At 42.2% G+C, this 23,546-nt stretch overlaps 1 protein-coding gene across 2 annotated transcripts in view; it reads right to left on the bottom strand.

Annotated features, from left to right (window-relative positions):
* Positions 1 to 17,575, bottom strand: part of prkacba (protein kinase, cAMP-dependent, catalytic, beta a) — a 220,550-nt gene extending 202,975 nt beyond the window's left edge. Inside the window, exon 1 of one of the 2 annotated variants that reach the window (XM_059983748.1) lies at positions 16,673 to 17,575. In XM_059983748.1, the coding sequence (XP_059839731.1) occupies positions 16,673 to 16,718 (46 nt within the window). In that variant the 5' untranslated portion in view covers positions 16,719 to 17,575. The remainder of the gene's footprint in view (positions 1 to 16,672) is intronic. The other variant, XM_059983747.1, reaches the window with a different exon arrangement.
* Between the last annotated feature and the right edge of the window lie 5,971 nt (positions 17,576 to 23,546).

Consider the following 23,546-nt stretch of genomic DNA (forward strand, 5'->3'; position numbering starts at 1 on the left):
TGACCAGGGTCCGACATAGCTGTAACATTACCTCTTGGCTCTTAAACTCAATCCCTCGGTTGATGAAGGCCAATGCACCGTATGCCTTCTTAACCACACAGACAACCTGAGCAGCAACTTTGAGTGTCCTACAGACTCAGACCCCAAGATCCCTCAGATCCACCATACAGCCAAGAGTCTTGCCATTAATACTATATTCTGCCAACATATTTGACCTACCAAAATTAACCACTTCACACTTATCTGGGTTAAACTCCATCTGCCACTTCTCAGCCCAATTTTGCGTCCTATCAATGTCCCACTGTAACCTCTGACAGCACTCCACACTATTCACAACACCCCCAACCTTTGTGTCATCAGCAAATTTACTAATCCATCACTCCACCTCCTCACCCAGGTCATTTATAAACATCACGAAGAGGTCCCAGAGCAGATCCTTGAGGCACACCACTGGTGACTGACCTCCATGCAGAATATGACCCATCTACAACCACTCTTTGCCTTCTGTGGGCAAGCCAATTCTGGATGCACAAAGGAATGTCCTTTTGGATCCCATGCCTCCTTACTTTCTCAATAAGCCTTGCATGGGGTACCTTGTTAAATGCCTTGCTGAAAACCATATACACTACATCTACTGCTCTACTTTCAATGTATTTTGTCACATCCTCAAAAGATTCAATCAGGCTCATAAGCCACGACCTGCCTTTGACAAAGCCATACTGAATATTCCTAATCATATTATGCCTCTCCAAATACTCATAAATCCGGCCTCTCAGGATCTTCTCCATCAATTTAACTACGAGTCACTGATCTATAATTTCCTGGACTATCTCAAGTCAAGTCAAATTTATCTATAAAGTGCATTTAAAAACAACACATGTTGAACAAAGTGCTACACAAACCGTAACAGGTAGCTAAAATCACAAATACAAGAAACACTGATATAAACAAGGCACTCAGCTTATAGGCACAAAATAACCAACTCATGAGCCTAGGCACAAGCCAAAAATCTTTCAATAATTATTTTTATTAATTTTATATAAATTACATGGATATAAATACAAAGTTAATAAGGATACAAGTAATATGAATTATTTTACATTTAAATCACAGTAATATGATCACAATGGATAGCCAATGGAGAGGGGTCAGGATAGAAGTAATATGGTCCCTCTTCCAGGCACCTGTCAGGAGCCTGGCTGTGGCATTCTGGACCAGCTGTAGGTGGGATAGGGACGACTGACTAATCCTAGTATACAGGGAGTTGGAATAGTCCAAGCGGGATTGGCAATATTTTGATTTTGAGCTTGATTTTGGAAATAGTACAAAGCTAGAAAAAACAGGCATTAACCTGCTTGTCAAACTTAAAGGTGGGATCAAATATCACACCAAGGTTTTTGACATGGGGTTTGACAAGGGTGAACAGGTTACCAAGACTGTTGGTAATCACTTTGATGGAGTCAGGGGTTCAAATAGGACAACTTCAGACTTGCCTTCATTCAGCTGTAGGAAGTTTTGTGCCAACCAACACTTTATGTCCTCAAGGCAGTTCATGAGGCTGACTAGATTTGACTGGTCGTTTGGTTTCAAGGGGAGATAAAGCTGTGTGTCAACAGCATAACAATGGAAGGAAATGTCGTGTTTTTGAATGATTTCCTTTCCTGAATAAGGGAACAACATCTGCAGCCCTCCAATCCTCCTGGACTTCTCCTGTCCCAACTGATGATGCAAAGAGGCTCAGCAATCTCCTCCCTCACCTCCCACAGTAGCCTTGTCCAATCCCAATGACTTATCCAACTTGATGCTTTCCAAAAGCTCCAGCACATCTTCTTTCTTAATGTCTATATGCTCAAGCTTTTCAGCCCGCTGTAAATCATTCCCACAATCGCCAAGGTCCTTTTCCACAGTGAATACTGAAGCCAAAGTATTCATTAAGTACCCCCTGCAAACTCCTCTGGTTCCATACACATTTTTCCACTGTCACACTTGATTGGTTCTATTCTTTCACGTCTTATCTTCTTCACATACTTGTAGAATGTCTTTGATGTTTTCCTTAATCCTGCTCGCCAAGGCCCTCTCATGGCCCCTTCTGGCTCTCCTAATTCTTAAACTCCTTCCTGCCAGCCTTATAATTTTCCAGATGTCTATCATTACCTAGTTTTTGTTAAACCTTTTGTAAGCTCTTCTTTTCTTAACTCGATTTTCTGCAGCCTTTGTACACCATGGTTCCATCCATGGTAACATCCTTTCCTTGTCTCATTGGAATGTACCTATGCAGAATGCCACTCAAATATCCCCTTAACATTTGTCACATTTCTACTGGACATTTCCCTGTGAACATCTGCTCCCAATTTATGCTTCCAAGCTCCTACCTGACAGCTTCATATTCCCCTTTACTCCAATTAAATGTTTTCCTGACCTGTCTGCTCCTATCCTTCTCCAATGCTATGGTAAAGGAGATAGAATTGTAATTACCATCTCCAAAATGCTCTCCCACTGAGAGACCTGACACCTGACGTGGTTCATTTCCCAATACCAGATCAAGTACAGCCTCTCCTCTTGTAGGCTTATCTACATTGTGTCAGAAGCCCTTCCTAAACACACCTAACAAACTCCACCCCATCTAAACCCATTGCTCTAGGGAAATGTCAATCAATTTTGGGGAAATTAAAATCCCCCATCCCGAAAACCCTGCTGTTATTGCACTGTTCCAGAATCTGTCTCCCTACCTTCTCCAAAAAATCCACAGAAACTCAGTAGACCGTCCCTCCATGACTTCCTCCTTTTCTGCAGCCATGACACTCTGAATAGCAGCACCACACCCCCACTTTTTTTGTCTCCCTCCCTGTCCTTTCTGAAGCATCTAAAGCCTGGCACTCTAATCAGCCATTCCAGTCCCTGAGCCATCCAAATCTCTGTAATGGCCACAACATTATACCTCCAAGTACTGATCCCCCTCTAAGCTCATCCACTTCGTTCATGATACTCCTTGAATTAAAATAGACATCTCAAACTATCAGTCTGAGCACATCCCTTCTTTATCACCTGTCTATCCTCCCTCTCACACTGCCAACAAGCTTTCTCCATTTGTGAGCCAACCACCTCTTCCTCCGTCTCTTCAGTTTGGTTCCCACCACCCTCCTCCCCAATAGTCTCAGCAAACTTCCCTGCCAGGATATTGGTCCCCCTCAGATTCAAGTGCAACCCATCCTTTTTGTACAGGTCACAATGATGCAGAAATCTGAATCCCTGCTCCCATCTTTCAGTCACATATTTATCCTCCACCTTACTGTCAGTGGCACAGGCAGCAATCCTGAGATAACTACTTTTGAGATCCTGCTTCTCAATTTCTTTCCAAATTCCCTATAGACTGTTTTCAGGACCTCCTCCTTTTTCCTACCTATGTTGCTGGTTCCAATATGTACCACAACCTCTGGCTGTTCACCTTCCTACTTCAGGATATCCTGGACGAGATCAGGAACATCCTGGACCCTGGCACTGGGAGGCAAACTACCATCTGTGTTTCTTTCCTGTGTTCACAGAATTGCCTTTCTGACCCCCTAACTGTAGTCCCCTACCACTGCTGCCATCCTCTTCCTTTCCCTATCCTTCTAAGCCACAGGGCCAGACCCTATGCCAGAGGCGCAGCCTCTGTTGCTTCCCCCAGGTAGGTTCCCCCCCCCCCCAAACAGTACTCAAACAGGAGCACTCATTGTTAAGGGGGACAGCCACTGGGGTACTCTCTGGTATTTGACCCCTACTCTTCCCACTCCTGACTGTTACCCACTTATCTGTCACCCGAGGCCCCGGTGTGACTACTTGCCTTTAGCTCCTCTCTATCATCTCCTCCCTTTCCCTGACCAGACAAAGTTCATCGAGCTGCATCTCCAGTTCCCTAACCCAGTCCCTAAGGCTGTCTGGACTCCTGGACATCCTACATCCAACATCTGACCCCAGTACAGAACACCCCCTCGCAGACATACTTCCTATTCCTATTCTTCACAAGTAACTTACCTCACCTCAACGCGTTATCGCCGAAGCCTCCTACTCTGACTCCCTCTTCTCCAATGCTTATTCTATAAAGCTGTCTTTTTAAATTCTTCCTGCCGATCTAATTTGCTGACGTTCACGCACCTGCGCAGTCGTGCCTCAATCAAGCCCAAACCTTTTACTAAAAGCCACAATCACATCACTGAGGTCTCCCTCCCCCATTTGTGACATTTACAACAGCAGTGCAGAAAAGGGGCCTTAGGCATTGTTGAGGATCCCTAACATCCTTTCCACAATCTTTTGACCCACTGCCCTCAGGAAGGAGTTACAGAAACATCAGGACCAGGACTGCCAGACTAGGTAACAGCTTCTTCCCTCAGACTATGAAACTAATGAATACCCTGCCACCACCAAGGTCTCATCACTAGTACAGTGAGCTGTTTAGTGTACTATTTACTGTTTACCTATGCTGCACATGTAATTGAATTATATTTGATTAACTTGTGTATGGCAATATCTGGTTATGTGCTGTGAATGATATATGCTTTGATAGTGCACTGCGGCCAGGAGGAATATTGTTTTGTTTGGCTGTATTATTGTACAGTCAGATGATGAAAAATCTGAACTTCTGTGCAGCTTTTATTTATCAAGCATAAATGGTATAGTGGAACGCTTTTCTAATCAAAAAAATCAATACTATCAAGCATTAAAACTATTCCCCTTGTAATTCCCTTCACCCAATGCAAGAATAAAACTGGCAATTACAAAATGCAGATATTATAAATCTGAAATAAAAAACACTGCAAAACTCAGGTCAGGCATCTTCAGAAGGAGAATTTTTGGTTGTTTTGTTTTTGACAGAACTGGATAGTTTCCCAAATCTTATCAATTCCCAGTTCTGAGAGAAATGCTGACTCTTAATTCTTTCTTCAATGATGCTGCCTGACCTGCTGTGCCTTTGTTATTCAGATGGCCAAATGGTAGTGTGTTATTGCAAACTGCAAGGAATATTCAAAAGATAATCTTTCCTCACAGGTTTATTAGCAAGTTAAGTCATTATTTCATAGACCAAATAGAGATCTGATAACTTGGGAAATTAAAAAAAGCAGCAATGTTCAAACTGAAGATCATGTAAGCACCATCAAAGGAGATCCTGGAACTTCCGTACAATGTAATATGATGCTTAACCTAAAATGAATAAGACTAAATTCTTTACTAAACAAAAACATTTTCATAAAATATATAATGGGCAGAGTACAATAACACATAAATTAACTTAATTAAACCTCATGGCTTAAAAATCAATGCAATTATCAGTTCAGAGAATCTTAGATTAGATTGACACCACCCGAACAGATAATTCTCAAAATATTCAAGTAGAATGCATGGAGAAAGAAATACACAAAGTTAATGTCTCAGATCAATTAGCTGGTTGAGTTGTTTCACAACAACAACCTTGCACTCAATGTCAATAAAACCAAGGAATTTATTGTGGACTTCAGGAAGGGGAAGTCAAGAGAACATACACCAGTCCTCATTGAGGGATCAGTAGTGGAAGTGGAAGGGATCAACATGTTTCATGTTCCTGGGTATGAACATCTTTGAAGACCTATCCATTGTCAACTTATTGATGCAATTACAGAGGTGATATTTCATCAGGAGTTTAAGACTTGGTATGACACGCAAGACTCTCGCAAATTTCCCTCACATACCATAGACAGCATTCTAACTGGTTGCATCACCGTGTGGTATGAAGGGGCCAATGCACAGGATTGGAAAAAGCTTGCAAGTAGTTGCCTTCCCAGCATCGAATACGTTGTCAAAAGGCAATGCCTCAAATAGGTGGCATCTATCATTAAGGACCTCCATCACCCAGGACATGCTCTTTTCTCAGTGCTATCATCAAGGTGATAGTTCTGGAGCCTAAAGACACACACTCAATGCTTTAGGACCAGCTTCTTCCCCACTCATTAGATTTCATACTGAACAATGAACCCATGAATACTACCTCATTTTTTTTTTATTGCTGTTGTTCTGCACTGCTTATTTTATATATAACATACATAGCAATTAATAGGGCTTTTTTATTATATGGTGTAAAGCACTGTTCCCAACAAATTTCACAACAAGTGATATTGAACCGGATTTGATTAACTGTCTCTGCTTGATCTACAACCAATTTTAATTTGAATTTCCACCATCTGCAGTATTTTGTCACTAATTAATGCTGATTTAATTCTCCAACTGTCACACAAGGATATATAACATCTGTTCAATTTCCAATACAAGATGACAACTTACACTGGGGGAAAAAAGAAGCTGGCCACAGAATGTAGTATATTAACTTCGCAGAACACGTACACAACATTTCAGTTGTTCAGGCCAACATTACAACCTTGTTTCACTGGCTTGATTTCACAGCCAGAGTAACATAAACAAATATTATCCAGCCCAGAATACTGGCATTTCAACTAGAAATTGAAGCCATGGAATTGACGATAATCATTTCTATACTTTGTAACTTGAGTAACAAGTATTGAGAGTCAGAGGGGTGGAGGAGAGGGAGCCCACTCTTACTACCGGCCAGCGATCTGACAGGAAGTCCAGGATCTAGCTGCACAAGGCAGGGTGAAGGCTGAGGTCTCTGAGCTTCTTGTCAAGCCTGGATGGAACTATGGCGTTGAATGCTGAACTGTAGTCCAAGAACAGCATTCTCACATAAGCATCCTTCTCCAGAAGTGTAACGACAGTAGAGCAGTGGCTATTGCATCATCTGTCGATCAATTGTGTCAGTAGGTGAATTGTGGGGGGTCCAGTTTGGGTGATAGCAAGCTGCAGGTGTAATCCTTGACCAACTTCTCAAAGTATTTGCTTATTGAGGTGAGTGCGACAGGACGCCAGTTGTTCAGGCATTTTACCTTGGTCTTTTTTGTTACAGGGTCAATGGGGGATAATTTGAAGCAGGAGAGCACTCTACACTGGGAGAGTGAGAGATTAAAAATGTCATAACACACCTGCCAGATGTGTATAGCACATTATGAGTACTCGTCCCTGGAAGCCATCCGGTCCCACAGCCTTGCGACTGTCTACTTATTGGAAATATCTGCATACCTCAGCCTCAGAGATGACCAGGTTGCAGGTTGTAGCGGTGGTTTTCCTTGGAGGCTCAGAGTTAGCGACATCGAACTGAGCTAAAAAGCGACTGAGCTCATCTGGGAGAGAGGCTGTGATGTTGGTGGCACCACAGTGTTTGGCTCTGAAGTCTGCGATGGTATGCAGCCCTCGCCACAAGTCACGTATGCTATTTGTCATGAATCTTGACACAACCTTGTCCCTGTATAGTTGTTTTGCAGCCTTGATAGTTTTGCGCAGATCACAACTGCTCTTGTTGAGCTCTAGCTGGTCGTGCGGTAAGTGCTGCGCGCACGGAACTCGTGATCTTAACCATGATTGTGGAATGGGTAGGAGGGATCCTCAACAATACTTCGAGCCCTTCGTATACGACTCTCCTGGCAATATTTTATTCATAGCTTGATGGCTGACAGAACAGCAAACGTAATCATGATTTATCAACCCAGGGATATAAGCATGTAGTATATAAAGATAGTAGTGCAAGTCTCCATTTATGTTCTGAAGGACAAATTGAAATATTACAAATAAAAGTAATCCACAGTATGAAAGGAAATGACTGAAGTATAAATCCACTAGTCAATGGGCGCAGTAACCCAAGATGCATTCTCAAAGCAACACACGTAAAATACTGGAAGAACTCAGCTGCCCAGATAGCATCTATGGAAAAGAGTATACAGTCAACATTTTGGGCTGAGACCTTTCCTCAGGACTACATTCTGAAAGGACATTTACCTCAAATGTTAACTCATTCCTGAGAAGTGCCACGAGTTTGCGCTAAATTGCTTTTAATGCCATGATATATTTAAAATAAAACTGAGCCAGCGCTTAGTGTCTGTAAAGTCACTTAAAGTGCATTTTAATAAATGCTGCAAAAATTAAAGTAATACAACTTTCTGACATCCTCCAACCATGGCATTTTGTTTGTGTTTAGGACATTCAGGAATAAAGTTGCATAATGTTTAATTATTTGGTAACTTGTGAATTTTTGAAATTCTCTACCCTGGGTTGTTGTGCTACTCACAATATACGGCACGGAAGCACAATGTTCAGCAGAGTGCTTTACAATACCAGCGACCCGGATCCAATTCCCACCAATTTCTGCAAGGAGTTTGAACGTTCTCCCCAGGACCACGCGGCTTTCCTCCAGCTGCTCCAGTTTCCTCCCACGGTCCAAAAACATACTAGTTAGTAGATTAATTGCTCACTGTAAACAGTCCCATGACTAGGCTAGGATTAAATCAGGGCATTGCTGGGCAGCATGACTCAAAGGGCCCACTATGCACTGTACCTCAATAAATAAATATTACCAGAGTACACTTAAAGCTGAAACTGGAGGCCACAGATTCTGCAATTCTTGAGCAACATACAAAATGCTGTAAGAATTCAGCAAGTAAGGCAGCATCGTTGGAGGACGGTAAACAGAATATTCTGGCTTCTGCCCCCTTCCTTTCCAGTTCTGATGAGAAGCCTCGGCCCAAAATGTCAACAATTTATTCCCCTACTCAGCCTGTCCTGCTGAGCTCCTCCAGCATTTTGTGTGAAGCTTAAACTGAAGATGTTTTGGAATCCAGGGGAATTAAAGTATATCTGCCTGGATGGAAAACTGGCAGACATGTCATCATCTTGAAGATAACTTTAGATACATGCAGTAGATTGACTGCATGTTCACAAAGTGACACAAAGGCACAGTACTGTCTGTACATAAAGTGACTGATAGGAAATAATAAAGTAGTGGTGTTGGGGGTTGCAGAGGGTTGCAATTTCCCATTCAATTTTAATGACGTTCTATCAGAAACCGAAATCATGGAATTACTAACTCTCGCATATCAATTCTATTATACTGTTTACTTTGATTTAAATTAAATCAAACTAATCTGTACTGTATAGTCTAATGATTGTCTTGTATGTTTTTCTTCCAATTGCAAGAACCTGTTGGACATTGGTAATGTAAAATGCTGCAAGTTTGTTTCCCTTGTCTAATGGGGAGACAGATAGCGGGGAGCTGCATGGCCTCAGTTGTAGCGGCACTGCGTGCATGAGTTCCTCTGCAGAATGCTGAGAACTGCTGTTCTTGTCGATAACGCCCATGCACCATCAATTTACAGGATAGTCACTTGGGCTAAACATATGTGTGACTCGATGTTTACTTGCTATCTTATATGTGCTCTATGTACCTTGAGTTGTGTATGACTGTTGGTTTTTGTACCTTGGCCCTGGAAGAACACTTGCATTTGGCTGCATTCATGAATAGTTGAATGATAATTAAATTTGAACTATGCCCAATGTTCCCCACTTTAAAAAAAAATAAAACTTGCATCAAAACACCTTGAAAATATTAAAATGTTTCAAACTGTAAAGTTTCAAGTTACTTTGCTTACATGAAAAGTCAAGCGATTAGGAAAATGCCAAAGCTGATGTTCAATGGAATGGATTTAAGCCCAAACACCAAAATAAACATTTTTACATATTTAATTTGTGTGAATGAAGGAATCCCAAGCACAAGATCCATTAAACATCTGATCCAATGACATGCAAAAATCACATACTGTTTGTCTTTTTAGAAATACTCCACCATTTAAACATTATTCTTTATATAATAAAATGTAAGGCATTCCTGACTAATAGTCCGACAACAATTTCTGAAGTACCATTCACATGAATGCAGCCTAATGAAACAGCACTTCTCTGGGGCCAAGGTGCAAAATACAGTCACACACAACACACAATATAATTACAATAGCAGTAAAATATAGTAACAAAATTAATAATAATATACCCAAAGTCCCTGAGTGTCAAGGCCTGTAGATTGATGCTCATCATGCTCTTGTGCAGCTGCAGATGAATGTAATCCAGGTCATTTCCAAGTGAACACTGCAGAGCAGCACTGACACAAAGGGTCAGTTCCCAACTCCACGCTACGTCTGGCATCTCTGGCCCTAGATGGCTACAACTAACAACCCTATGGCATGAGGGCCTGGTCACAACAACCAAAGCCAAGTAGGTCCTGTCGGTCTCGCCAATGAACCAGTGAACCCGACTTGCAGCATTGCGACCACAGAAAAATATCCAAGACGATCATTAAGGTGCTACAAGCCTTAAATCTTGATTTCATCATTAGCGCCTGGCACCAGCATAGGGTACTTGCATCGAAGATCTACAAGTACACAAGAACTTGTAGAGCTCATCCCTTCAGCCCAAGTTTGGCAAATAGAGAAACTTTGTAACCAAAATCTGTCTTTTCTAAACCATTCTTGAAATGTCCTTTATGTCTTCTTGAACTTGTCTTTCCTAAAGAAGAATGTAACCAGAAGTGAACAATTTCCACCCCCTCTCCTTTTTATTCCCCATTCTGACACCCCTCTCCTTCCCTCATGAATTGCAGATCACCTCCCTCTAGTACCCCCTCTTCCTTCCTTTTCTCCCATGGCCACTATCCTCAATCAGATTTTTTTCTTCAGTCTTTTAACTTTTCCACCAACCAGCTTCTCACATGATCACACCCACCTTCCCCCTCACCTGACTACAACTAACACCTTCCAGCTTGTACTTCCCCTCCTCCCACACCTTATTCTGGGGCATTTTCCCACTTCCTTTCCAACCCTGAAGGGCCTTGGCCCAAAACACTGACTGTTTCTTCCTCACCACGGATGCTCTCTGACCTGCTGAGTTCCTCCAGCATTTTGTGTGCTACTATGGATCTCTAGCAGCTGCAGAATCTCCTGCGTTTTATGGACAATACTCCAGATGTAAGCTAGCCAACATTTCAGAGTCAGACTGAAGACTGGCCAAAAGAGGCAAAATCACTGACTGCTATGTGTTATACTGACCTAAGGATCCAGACAGACTTCATATTGGGCTTCTCAGCTACACATTAACTATCACCACACAATTCATCCCAAAATGGCCATTGATTATTGAAATTTAATGAAGGAAGCTTGTTTTCCTTTTAATTAGTAGTTTTAATTAATTTACATAAGTCAGGTGCTTTAGGTATATTTAAATAAAATTTTTCAAAATGGTGCAAATTGTCTCTAATTGAGAGGTAGAAGGAAGAACTACAGAAGTTTATTGGGTTTCTCACCTGATCACGCGTTTGGACCCCACCTTCCAAGCTTTGCCCTCTTCTCACTACTACTATCAAGCTGGACATACTTAGATCCCATAACACCAAGTTCAGAACAGTTATTTCTCTACAATCATCAAGGTCCTGAACAAAAGTCGGTAACTTCACTCCCAACTATACACTGATTCCGCATCAAATGGACTCACATTCAAAGACTCTACAACTTGGTCTCAATATTTAGTTTTTGTGTACATTTTGTCATCTTTTGCACATTATGTCAAATCTTTATCTAAATAAATTCTATTTCACTTTTCCTTGTAAATGCCTGCAAAAAATGAATCTCAGTGTAGCATATGGTGACATGTATAACCATATAACAATCACAGCACGGAAACAGGCCATCTTGGCCCTCCTAGTCCGTGCTGAACTCTTAATCTCACCTAGTCCCACCTACCCGCACTCAGCCCATAACCCTCCACTCCTTTCCTGTCCATATACCTATCCAATTTTACCTTAAATGACACAACTGAACTGGCCTCTACTACTTCTACAGGAAGCTCATTCCACACAGCTATCATTCTCTGAGTAAAGAAATACCTCCTCATGTTTCCCTTAAACTTCTGCCCCCTAACTCTCAAATCATGTCCTCTCGTTTGAATCTCCCCTACTCTCAATGGAAACAGCCTATTCACGTCAACTCTATCTATCCCTCTCAAAATTTTAAAGGTATATACTTCGATAATAAATTTATTTTGAACTTTAAGGTAGCAAAACTTAAGTTTCTTATTGCATAAGCAGCTTTTTTCTAGAATGGGATTGCATGGTAACTTTATTCAAACCCTTTATTAGCTAACCACTTTCACATTGTTAACACTTTCTGAACTTTACCCTATTTTACATGATTTTTAGAATTGCGCTGTTGTTCTTCCTGTTGTAATGAAACACCCTGCATTTCTCTTAAGGCAACTTTATTTGTCACATGAGACCATTCCAACAGCCCATGCCTGCTTGACAATAACCTCCAATGTTTACTACTGATTTAAAAAGTTCAAAATAAATTACCGAAGTACATATGAGATTTATTTTCTTGCAGGCATACACAGTAAATAGAAAGAAACAACAGGATCAATAAAAGACCACACCATATAGTGAAACAACAGATGTATGAAGACTGTGCAAGTGCAAAAGAGAAAAAAAATAATAAATAGAGGAGATGAAGAGACCATGAAAGTGAGTTGATAGGTTGTGGGAGCAATTCAATGATGGGGCAAGTGAAGTTATACCCTCTGGTTCAAGGACCTGATAGTTGATGAGCAATAACTGTTCCCCTTTAATCTAAACCCATGCTTCCTTCACAATGGCAAAAACTAGTAACGGATTAAGAAATCTTTTTATACACTTGGAATTATTGTGATCACATTGTAACACTTTCACCTTCAATCCCACAGCAATTTCCTTCTCTCACCAGTACTCCAACAATTTGCAAAGGAGATGAAACATTAAACACTTCATTGTTGTTGAGAGCAAAGAATAACAAAAGCGGTTACTATTTTATGGAACAACACACACAAAATGCTGGTGGAACACAGCCTGCCAGCAGCATCTATAGGGAGAAACGCTGTCGACGTTTCGGGCCAAGACCCTGATGAAGGGTCTCAGCCCGAAACGTCGACAGCGCTTCTCCCTATAGATGCTGCCTGGCCTGCTGTGTTCCACCAGCATTTTGTGTGTGTTGTTGTTTGAATTTCCAGCATCTGCAGATTTCCTCGTGTTTACTATTTTATGGAGACAAGAGACTACTGGAATCTGGAGCAACACACGAACTGGAGCATCTACTGAGGGTGATCGACAGTCAATGTTTCAAGTTAAAACCCTACATCTAAACTAGCATTGTTTGTACCACTAGCTAAATTAATTATTTTCAACAGCCGAATTTGCACGAACTGAAGCAGATTATTTTTTCTGTCTCAAGCTGTTTTTTCAGCACATCTTCCTATGCTATTAGTAGAACTGTCTAGCAGCTAATCCAGAGAACACAACTAGAATGAAACATGGCACAAAAGAGGAATAACATTTTTAAAAAACTATATATGGAATTAGAGAGCTCACAATAGGGTTCTGAGAATAAAGTTCACATATGGATTGGAAGATTAGCACGAGGTCAAGATGCATATATGATTATGTATATTTAACTCTAAAATGCTGACAGTAAAATTGGTACATGTTATCAACTCTAATGATTCCTAGTTTCCAAGTCCCACATTAGGATGATTTGGTTCCTTTTAGGTCCTCCACACCAGTTATAAACAGTAACTGATTACTTCACTTGCAACCCAATGCCAGCAGGGTACTATATTTTAAACTCCTTTTCCAAATTCGATGTGTAACCTCTCTACCATTTACAATAATTTCAGAACTATATGCGCACAGGTTGGACTGCACCAATAATTTGCAAGATATTTCAGCAGATTAACAGCAGTGGAATAAAATTTTCCTAAAGGTTTGGTACTGATCTATGACACAAAATCATTTTGAACAGAATAAGTGCATGCAGTTCCGGGTGGAAATACCGCAATGGACAGTTCCAAGCCGGAGTGTAAAAGGAGGCAGGCTGGGCTTGGGACTAGCAAAACCATCCTGTTAAAAACTCAGAGCTACAGGAACACAAACAGATGCTCCAAAGACCTCATCCCTGGAAGAAGGATACACCAAGATAGATTAGACCTGAAGACAATATGAAAGACCAACCCAGGACAGAGAACTCTGGCGAGCTGCTGTGCCACAGTAGGGGGTGATGGGCTGAAGTTGCACATGACCTAATGAGAAAAATATGCATGAAATGAAAATCTTATTTAAGAAGAATTCCAGTAAAAGATGGAAAACTAAACATTCAACAGTCCAAAAATATCTTTGTGTGTGTTTCCTAGAAACAGGGTTATGAAAGAGCCTAAATTATACAGTGATAGGGGCTGGGGTCAGCAATGAGATTAACTCTAGGTTTTGCAATATGGGGCAAAAATTAACTAGAAAGTCAAAGTACAAGTAACTCTAGGCCAAGTTGACAAAGGGATAGAAAAAGTAAAAAGGAAAATAATAAAACATAACAAGGGACCAATGAACAGACATAGTTTAAAAGATGGACAATGATCTTTCAGCTTTTTCTGGCAACTTAAAAGTTCAAGTTTATCGTCATCTGACATAAATACAACCAAATGAAAATGTTATTCTGCACTCACAATACATATCACACACAGAACGTACAAAATATCGTAAGTTAATAAAATATAATTCGAGTGGTGTGCAGCAGTAAAGAGCTCAAAAGCCTTGAGCAAAGTCAGATTAGTGGAATAAACCACAGGGAAAGGGAACAGACTGCCTTAGAGGCTAAATAGCTTTTTTGGCAAATCATGCAAAAGGGGCCTGGAGTAACCTCTGCAGAAAAGTGGACATGCAGATTATTTCTGGTCTTTTCCCACACTTCAAAGGCACAATAAGTAACTGTACACCATCGCTGAATGGAGAAGGCTCAGAGAATCAAACGGACGTTATATTTGAATTGTCTGACAATTTTTCTGGGGGTTTCTCCAACAAGCTCCAAGTAACCCCAATAGAAAAATGCAAGTTGAAACAGAGATATAGGGGACTTACTTGATCATTGGGAAGGTGCCCACAGAAAATTCCTAATGCATATGCTTGCATCTAAAATTGACAAAGAACCCTATTTAGATCCAAGTCTACTCAGTCAGAACCATCAAATCTAGCTGGAATTGAAGCACCTAAAATATTAGAAACTTTTTAAAATAAATCTAATATTTTATTAAGAGAACAATAGATTGAAGTTATCATGCACAATTAGTGACCAACTGCATAAAAAAAAAGCCAATAAACAATTCCAAGTTTAATAAGATTACTAGCTGGTGTGCATTTCTATTAGTGTCTAGATAATAGAAGTTTTTTTTTGTTTTCACTGTACTACTTTCCAGAGCAATACAAGTTGTGATAGCCACCAACAGCCATGGGACACATGCTTGCAGCATGATCATATCCTTATCAATAGGTCAATTACTATGCCAAAATTACCACTACTTAACCTGTCTACATGCAGTCAACCATCATAAATCATGCAATACACTGCCAGGAACTACTTGTTTGAAAATGCTTTACATGTAATTTTTCCTTCAAAATGGTAGAATAAGTAATGACACAAGTTATATAATTTAATGGGTTTGATGACAGATTATAATTTGGATAGTTTAAGATCCCATTAAACATCAAAGCTTAGCATTTTGTGACAGCATTGAAACTTCCAGAGAATTAATCACTTAACAAAGCAGGTAAGAGTCCTCACATTTCCCAATAACTTGCCAAATTACTTCAAACATTTCAAAGATAACAAGATGGTCAGAGTCTAACGTTGCAAAAGCACATCCCAAAAATAGATCACCATCATAAGAGCTAACACTTTTGCTTTTAGACAGCCAAACACATAATAGTCTGAGTTTCATTTTCTAATTGTACTAGGGAATTATTCTAAAAATGACATGGAACATTTTATTGCTCGTTGTGAATGTGGGCTCTACAGAGATTATATGGAAACTGTATACAGGTAATAGAACAACATTCAGCCAGATTCAACAGTTCAAATTTCACAAGTTAGCTCACTGCACTTAAGGCATAACAAGATATTTTGCAATATATTCAAACTATTTCCTACACGATTTTAACCACATGAAAATATATGCACATTGCAAATGACTGCAGACTGCATAGTTGTGCGCAGATGTTGTCAAAATAGATTGACAGCAACCAATTCATTTACCTTGCACAATTAGGTAGTCATGCAAAGGAGTTTAATAAAAATAATAGCAATGTCTAAAAGCTAGAAGGTATGAAACTAAAGGCTCTGAAAGTGTATAGACCAAAACGATCAGGGAGTAATCAAGTATCACTCTTCTTGTAGTGTAAATCGAAATTTTGCTCGTCTGAAAATTTCTGCTCGCTGATACTCCCACTTAAGATGCAATCAGCGCTTTACCTCCGAAAAGAAAACTTAATTTCTACAACCCAAAAGCACGGAACAAACTGGATTAGAACTACAATGTTTCTAAAAGGAACACTGAAAATAGCAGAAGATTGAAAGTATTGCACTCTGTTGGTGTCACAGTGCGTGCATATGGGTGTGTGCCTTTTCTAGGGTGTAGTTTGCACACTGTAGTCTGTTTTCGTGGATAGCCCTTTCGTTGTGGTTTTGTCTAACTGCATTTTTTTATTAATTTGTCCCGGTCTTTTTGTGCCTGCCTGTGTCCATCTGGGTCAATTCATGGTGGTGTGTCTGAGTGTCAGTGTTTGTGTCTGAGTCCACACAGACAGAAGACGTGTTGCCAAGGCCAGGCCCAGATTGCAGTAGGGCCCAGGCTGGCCGGCAGGGTGGAAGGGGGTGGGGGTTGGGAATGAATGAGCCCCCGTGGTCTCCCTCCCCACACTCACCGCTCTCGATCTCGTTGCCCTTTTTGGCGGTCGCAGCGTTTCCCATCCTTCGGGAGAGCGGGCCGAGGCTCAACGGCTGAAGCTGGTGGGCGGGCGGCTGCTGCTGCTGCTGCTGCGGCGGCGGCTGGTTCGGTTGCCCCCACACCCCCCCAGGCACTCACTCACTCACACACACAACTGCCCGCAAGGCGAAGCGGAGAGAGGAAAGAGTAAATCCGCGGGAGCTAGCGATGTCTCCGGCCGCCGTGCGCATACGGGTCGGATGCGGCTGCCCCGCGACCCTCCGTCTTCTCGACGGGCCCCTTCACCGCGACTCCGCAACCCAACTCGCTGCCGGAAGTGACGTGAAAACGAGCGCGCACTCGCGCGCACACACAAACAAATACGCTCGCTGGTTAAGGCCGGGCCGCGCGCGCACGCTCGCTCAATGGGTGCCGCGGGAAAGAGAGCGGCGCCATGACATCACCGCGAACCCGGCCTCGCTCGGAACTACACGTAGTGTGGCGTCACTGGAGTGGGCGGCGCGCGGGGGATAAAAGGGGACCCGATGTCACGTGAGGGAAACGGCTTTTGTAAAGCGGTTTGCGGGGTGGGCGGGGCGACGAGCGGGGAGGCCGGGCTTCAGGCAGCTAAGCAGGTTAGGTTGACTTCAGCTTTTGACTGCGCTCTCCGTCCCCTCCCCCTCCTTCCCTACTCAAACCGTTTATAGGGATCAAAGTCACCGAATGCGCCTGGCGGGTTTAGTTACCCAGCGGCCGACGTGTTTATTTCGGACTTTCCTGTCAAACAGGAATGGGAGTTGGTGTTCATTTCGCCAGTCGGGCCCGCGCCGCCTCTATCCGACCCCACAACGTTAGCCCGCACTACTTGGCGGCGGCGCAGGCGGACACGAGCTGGGTCTGCGCGCTCCGCCGCTGTTTCCACGTTAACGGCGCGAGCCGCGGGCTATTCTGGGCTCTTCACCCCCTGGGGACAGGAGGCACTTCCGCAGGGGGAGGGGCGAGCGTGCCCGGCCCTCAGCCCCTCCCTTGCAAACTCCAACTCTGAGCGGAATATATCCTCATGCGTTTTTTAAATAGCGTCACTTCTGAAGCCTTTTTTTTAAATAAAAACTGTTTTCACACTTGTATATTTAAAAACACTTAGGGCATTTTATGTTATTAACTATTCATAGCCTTGCATAAACAGAAGAGACTCTGCAGATGCTGTATCCAGAACAACACACAGCAGATCTGGCAGCATCTATGGAAGGAAATAAACTGTCGACATTCTGGGCTGAAATGTGCATGCCCAGGGAGGATCAGCACCTCTGGTGTGGGGGCTTGTCATAGGGCAGTTCACTCACTTTTGTTCTCTTCCAGTCTGGCTCCAATTTTGCACGTGATAGCCACCACAACTCGGTACACCACATCGACAGGTGGGCTAAACAACTTGAGAGTAGCCAGCTGGCCTCATACCCTGGTGAGATAGGAGCATACCTGACCCAGCATGTGAAACCAGCTCTGGTGAGCTGGGCAAATGTGATCCAATGGCCTGGAAGGCAATGCTTCATGGAGAGCGAAAGGCATGTCAAGGCATAGAGGAAAGAAAGCATGGTCATCCATTGCAACCAAGGAAAACCCCAATTTGTGACAAATACGCCTGCCATTTAGAACTAGACTTCCAAGGTCAGGAAAGTGGAACTGTCCAAGTGTAATGGCTTTTCCACTTTTTTTAAAAACTCTCCTGTGCAGGTTTCTTGTCAAGTTCTAGTTTAATTATCATTCAACCATACAAGAATATAGCCAAATGAGACAGTGTTAACTCCCACCACCCCCCCAGATCAAAGTGCAGAACACTGTCCACAGCCATAAACAGCACAAGGCACATGTAAGATAACAAGTAAACATCCAGTCACACATATATTTAGCTCAAGTCCCTGAGTGACATATCCTGTAAGTTGATGGTATATGGGTGAGATAGGCAAGAACAAGCAATTTTCAGCAGTCCACAGATGAATGAACGTACATACACACTCAATCCAGCTTGTCTTCCACTGAGAACAACGCTGGAGTGCAGCAGACAAATGACAATTTTGGGCCAAAACCCTCCATCAGGGACTGGGGGACAAGCAAAAAGACATTTTGCTTGTTACTCCAGATTCAAGCTTTAGTAGCCTCTTCTGCTGCCAGATTTTATATCAAAACATATTTGATGTGTGTGTGTCTATTATTCCCTAGAATATGGTGCAGTACAATAGAGTAGCAGCTAGTGTTCAATCAGGGTTTAATTCCTTATTCCAAACAAGGAGTGTGTATGTTCTCCCTGTGACCGTGTGAGTTTCCTGTGGGTGCTCTGATTTCCTCCCACATTTCAAAGATTTATGGGTTGGGGTTAGTGATTGCTGGGCTGATATCCTCCCACATTTCAAAGATGTGTGGGTTAGAGTTAGTGATTGCTGGGCTGATATCCTCCCACATTTCAAAGATGTATGGGTTAGGGTTAGTGAGTACTGGGCATGCTGCAAGTCAGGACATGAAGGGTCACAGGGAGAAGGCAAAAGGTTAAGGCAGAGGGGGAAATGGATCAGCGATAATGAAAGGCAGAGCAGACTCATTGCGCCAGATGACCTAATTCTATTCCTATATTTTATGGTGTTACGTTGGAACCAGAATCCTGGCAACAATAGCAGGCTGCTCCCAACACATCCTCAGACTGTATTTGTCATTGACACAAATGAAGCAGAACATTACCACGGTATAGGCTCTTCAATGTACATGTGACAAATAGAACTAATCTTATATATGGAAAGCAGAAACGTTACCTCTACATTTTAAATATGTATTTATGAAATTCACAATATAATTGGGTAGTGGGGTGGGGAATTGTCTCTACCAAAGGAGGAGGAAGGCACTCCTTCCCTCCACGAGCCTTCAGATCTCCCTTGGGCAAGATGTAGCACTTGCTTATTAAACCCCTCCCCCCACCCCAATCAGGTCATGCGAAGTCGTGGGAGCAGGTGGTGGACATCACAAGTCCTGGTTATGTGACCGCTGATGACAGGTAGACAAGTATTGATAATGGCTGGGGTCACCCATCTTGTAAAGACGCTGCCCAGAAGGCAGCAATGACAAACCACTTCTATAGAAAAATTTGCAAAGAACATTCGAGGTCCATGAAAGAGCAGACCGCCCATGCCATGCACATAACGAATGAACAAACGGTATAAATACTGAAAGATCATTCAAAATAGAAAAGATTTGTATCTTTTTATCTATTTGTTTTAATGAGGCAAGTGCTATAAAAAGTAAATAACATGAAACTATTAATGTAGACTTCATGATACATATTTAAATGGTAGGCTATAGGAGTCAATCAGACTATCCATCTGGTAATGTATTTTTATGGAACTTCCTTTATCTGTTTCTGACCCTTGACTTGCATCTAAGTGAAAGCACATCCAAGAAGGATTTGTACAAGTGCACTTTGCAGTTTTCACAATGCTATTTCAACTTGGGGTGCTTGGAGTTCAGAGTTCTGCTCTGTAGAGTATGTCCTCCCATGAAATAAGTGGGTTTCCTCCAGGTGCTCTGGTTTCCTCCCACAGTCCAATGATGTATGGGTTAATAGGTCATTGTATATTGTCCTGAAATTAAGCTATGGTCAAGTAGGTGGGTTGCTAGGCCACATGGCTCATTTGGCCAGAAGAGTCTGTTATACACTAAATCTCTGAATTAATAAATAAAATAAGAACAAATATCAAGGGTAAGTTGGTTTATTATTGTCACATACTGCAATTAGTGAAAAACTTAATTTTGCATGCCATCCATCTAGCTCATTCCATTACAACAGTTCATTGAGATAGTACAAAGGAAAACAATAATGGGAAGCAGACTAAAGTGAAGTGCAGCTAGGTAATTAAGTGCAAGGCAATAATGGGATACTTCGTGTCCATATTTTATTGAGATACAGTGTGGAATAGGCCCTTCTGGCCCAGCAATCTCCCAATTTAACCCTAACCTAATCAAGGACAATTTTACAATAGTCAACTAATTTACTAACCCGTACATCTTTGGACTGTGGGAGGAAAGCGGAGCACCCGGAGCCATACAAAGTCCTTATAGGCATTGGTGGGAAATAAGCTCAGTCACAAGCATTGTGCTAACCTCTACATTTTCTGCAGGACCATTACAGTGGGATAGAGGCTGTCCTTAAATCTGATGCTACGTTCTTTCAGGCTTTTAAGGTAAAATTAAATTTAGACCATAAGACATAGAAGCAGTATTAGGCCATTCAGCCTTTTGAATCTCTTCACCATTCCATCGTGGCTAATTTATTATCCCTCATGCCCTTGCCTACTTCCCACTTCCTTTGATGCCCGGATGAATCAAGAACCTATCAGCCTATGCTTTAAATCAACCCAATAAATTGGCCTCCATAGCCATCCATGACAATGGCTTCCAACAGTTTCATCACCCTCTGCATAAAGAATTTCCTCCTCGATTTTGTTCTAAAGGAATATCCTTGTATTCTGAGGCTGTTCTCACAGGCCCTATACTCCCCCACTATAGGAAACATCTCCACATCCACTCTATCATGGCCTTTCAATATTCAATAGCTTTCAATGAGACCCCCCCCCCCCATCCTCCTAAATTCTAGTGAGAACAAGCCCAAAGCCATCATATGTTAACCCTTTCATTTCCTGGAATGAATCTCATGAACCTCTGCTGAATTGTAGAGGGTCCAGTTTGGGTAGTAGCATGCTACAGATGTAGTCCTTGACCAGCCTCTCAAAGCATTTGCTTATTATTGAGATGAATGCAACAGGACACCAGTCATTTAGACATGTGTAAAGGGTTTCTTCTTTATGTTACTGCGTATGTTAATCAAAATGGCTTCTTTGTTTTGTTAAAAGTAAGAATGCTTCTTTGTTATGATAACTGGAGAGGGAGTACTTTCTCTCGCAGCTTGTTTGAGTTAAAATTACTGATAACGAGAATTTTATTCATTTGTTAACCAATTGGGATAGACGTTATTCTCTCTTCTGGGTCTGTAAGCTATTGTTGGCGGGCTTTTGGGGAGTCGGTGCGAGGGGGGTGAGAGAGAGAGAGGACGCGATGCTGTAAGCTGGGCGACGGAACAGACTTAGAGCAGGGGTCCGAGGCCAGGGTTTTCGGAGAGGAGAGGAGACGAAGACAGGCGTGCCGTGGGTGCTTGGTTGATCACTTTGGGTGGTCCTGAGCTACGAGTCAAGGAGGTCTGAGGGGATCAAATGGTGACCAGAAGACTTCATTAATTGAGCTCCAGTGGTTGTGCACGAAGTCTTTGGTCTTTGATAAGTTTGGTGCCTTTTAATTTTGCTTTTATTTTGTATCTCTACTAAGTACATAGTTCCAGTAAGATCAATAAAGTGAACCCATTTAATCGCATATGGTGTACTGTCTGTTATTGGGCATGTTGGGGGCATCACACAGCATCCACACAAGCTGATTATCCAGTTTGGTGGGGCCGAAGGCTGCTCCCCCTGGAGAGAAGCGAGTTGAGAGAGCCTGAGGCTTCCCAGGGGGTTACACTAAATTAACAAGTTTCACGATAGTGATAATAAATCGGATTCTGATTCTGGATGTGCTGGCGGCAGCCTGCAAATATCACCATGCTTCTGGCACAAACGTAGTAAGCCCATAACTCACCAACTCTAACCCATACGTCTTTGGAATGTGGAAGAAGACTGGAACACCCAGAGGAAAGACACATGGTCATGGGGAGAACCTACAAACTTCTTAAAGAAAGCGGCATATTTGAACCTGGGTCGCTGGCTGCAATAGTGTTACATTACCGTATATTCCGGAGTATAAGCCAACCCCCATTTTCAAGGTTAAAAAAGTGACTTTTTCATGTTACCTTTGTATAAGCTGACCACTTTTGTAGAGGTTTTTGATTTAACCAGAAAAGATCACAAGATCTCACATGGGTACTCAGCTTTGCCAGATCCAGAACCGGGAAATTTTGTGAACCAGTACCGCTGAGAAAACAGGCCTACACATTGTAGAGTGTTATAAGCGGATTCTTAATAAATAAATCAGGGGGGGAAATTTTGGATTAGGTCTCCAATGGTAAAGAATACTCTGAAATATAACCCCCGTGAAACCATTTAGCGCCCATCGTAATCTCGTTAAAACATAACATGAGGTGGTGGGATCAGTACATCTACTCAATATTGAGTTTGCTACCACCATGTACAAAAGATTAAAACGAATGCGATATGATGCTGACTTCAAGCTGAAGGTTGTTGATTTTGCTAAAGGAATGAATAATTCTGCAGCTGCTAAGAAGTTTAGTGTAAACGAGAAACAAGTGACAGAGTGGAGAAAAGCAGAGGACACACTGAGGGAAATGCCAAAGACGAAATGTGCAAACCGCGGGAAAACACGCCAGTGCCCAGAACTGGAAGAAAAAGTTTTAGAGTAGGTGAATCACCAACGATCATCTGGATACATTGTTACCAGAGAAATGATTCGAGTTCAAGCATTGAAATGGGCCGAAAAACACCAAGAGGTCAGTGAAAATTTCAAAGCTACACGAAGTTGGTGTACCCGATTTATGAATAGACGTGATCTTGTGTTGAGACAAAAAATCAAAGATTGCTCAGAAAATTTCCACAGGGTGTTGTTTACGTTCAAGAACGCTGCTGGGTGGACGAAGCCGGTTGCTTGAAGTAGGTTAAAGAGGTGTGGCGTCGACGTCCCGAAGGTTTCGGGAAGGAAAAGTTGCTATTTGTCTGGGACGTGTTCAAAGCGCACTTGTCAAGTGAGACAAAAGCAGCACTGAAAGCTGAAAATACGGACATTGCAGTCATCCCTGGTGGTTTGTTGTCCGTGCTTCAGCCACTGGATGT

Source organism: Hypanus sabinus, chromosome 11 (assembly GCF_030144855.1).
Source record: "Hypanus sabinus isolate sHypSab1 chromosome 11, sHypSab1.hap1, whole genome shotgun sequence".
NCBI lineage: Eukaryota > Metazoa > Chordata > Chondrichthyes > Myliobatiformes > Dasyatidae > Hypanus > Hypanus sabinus.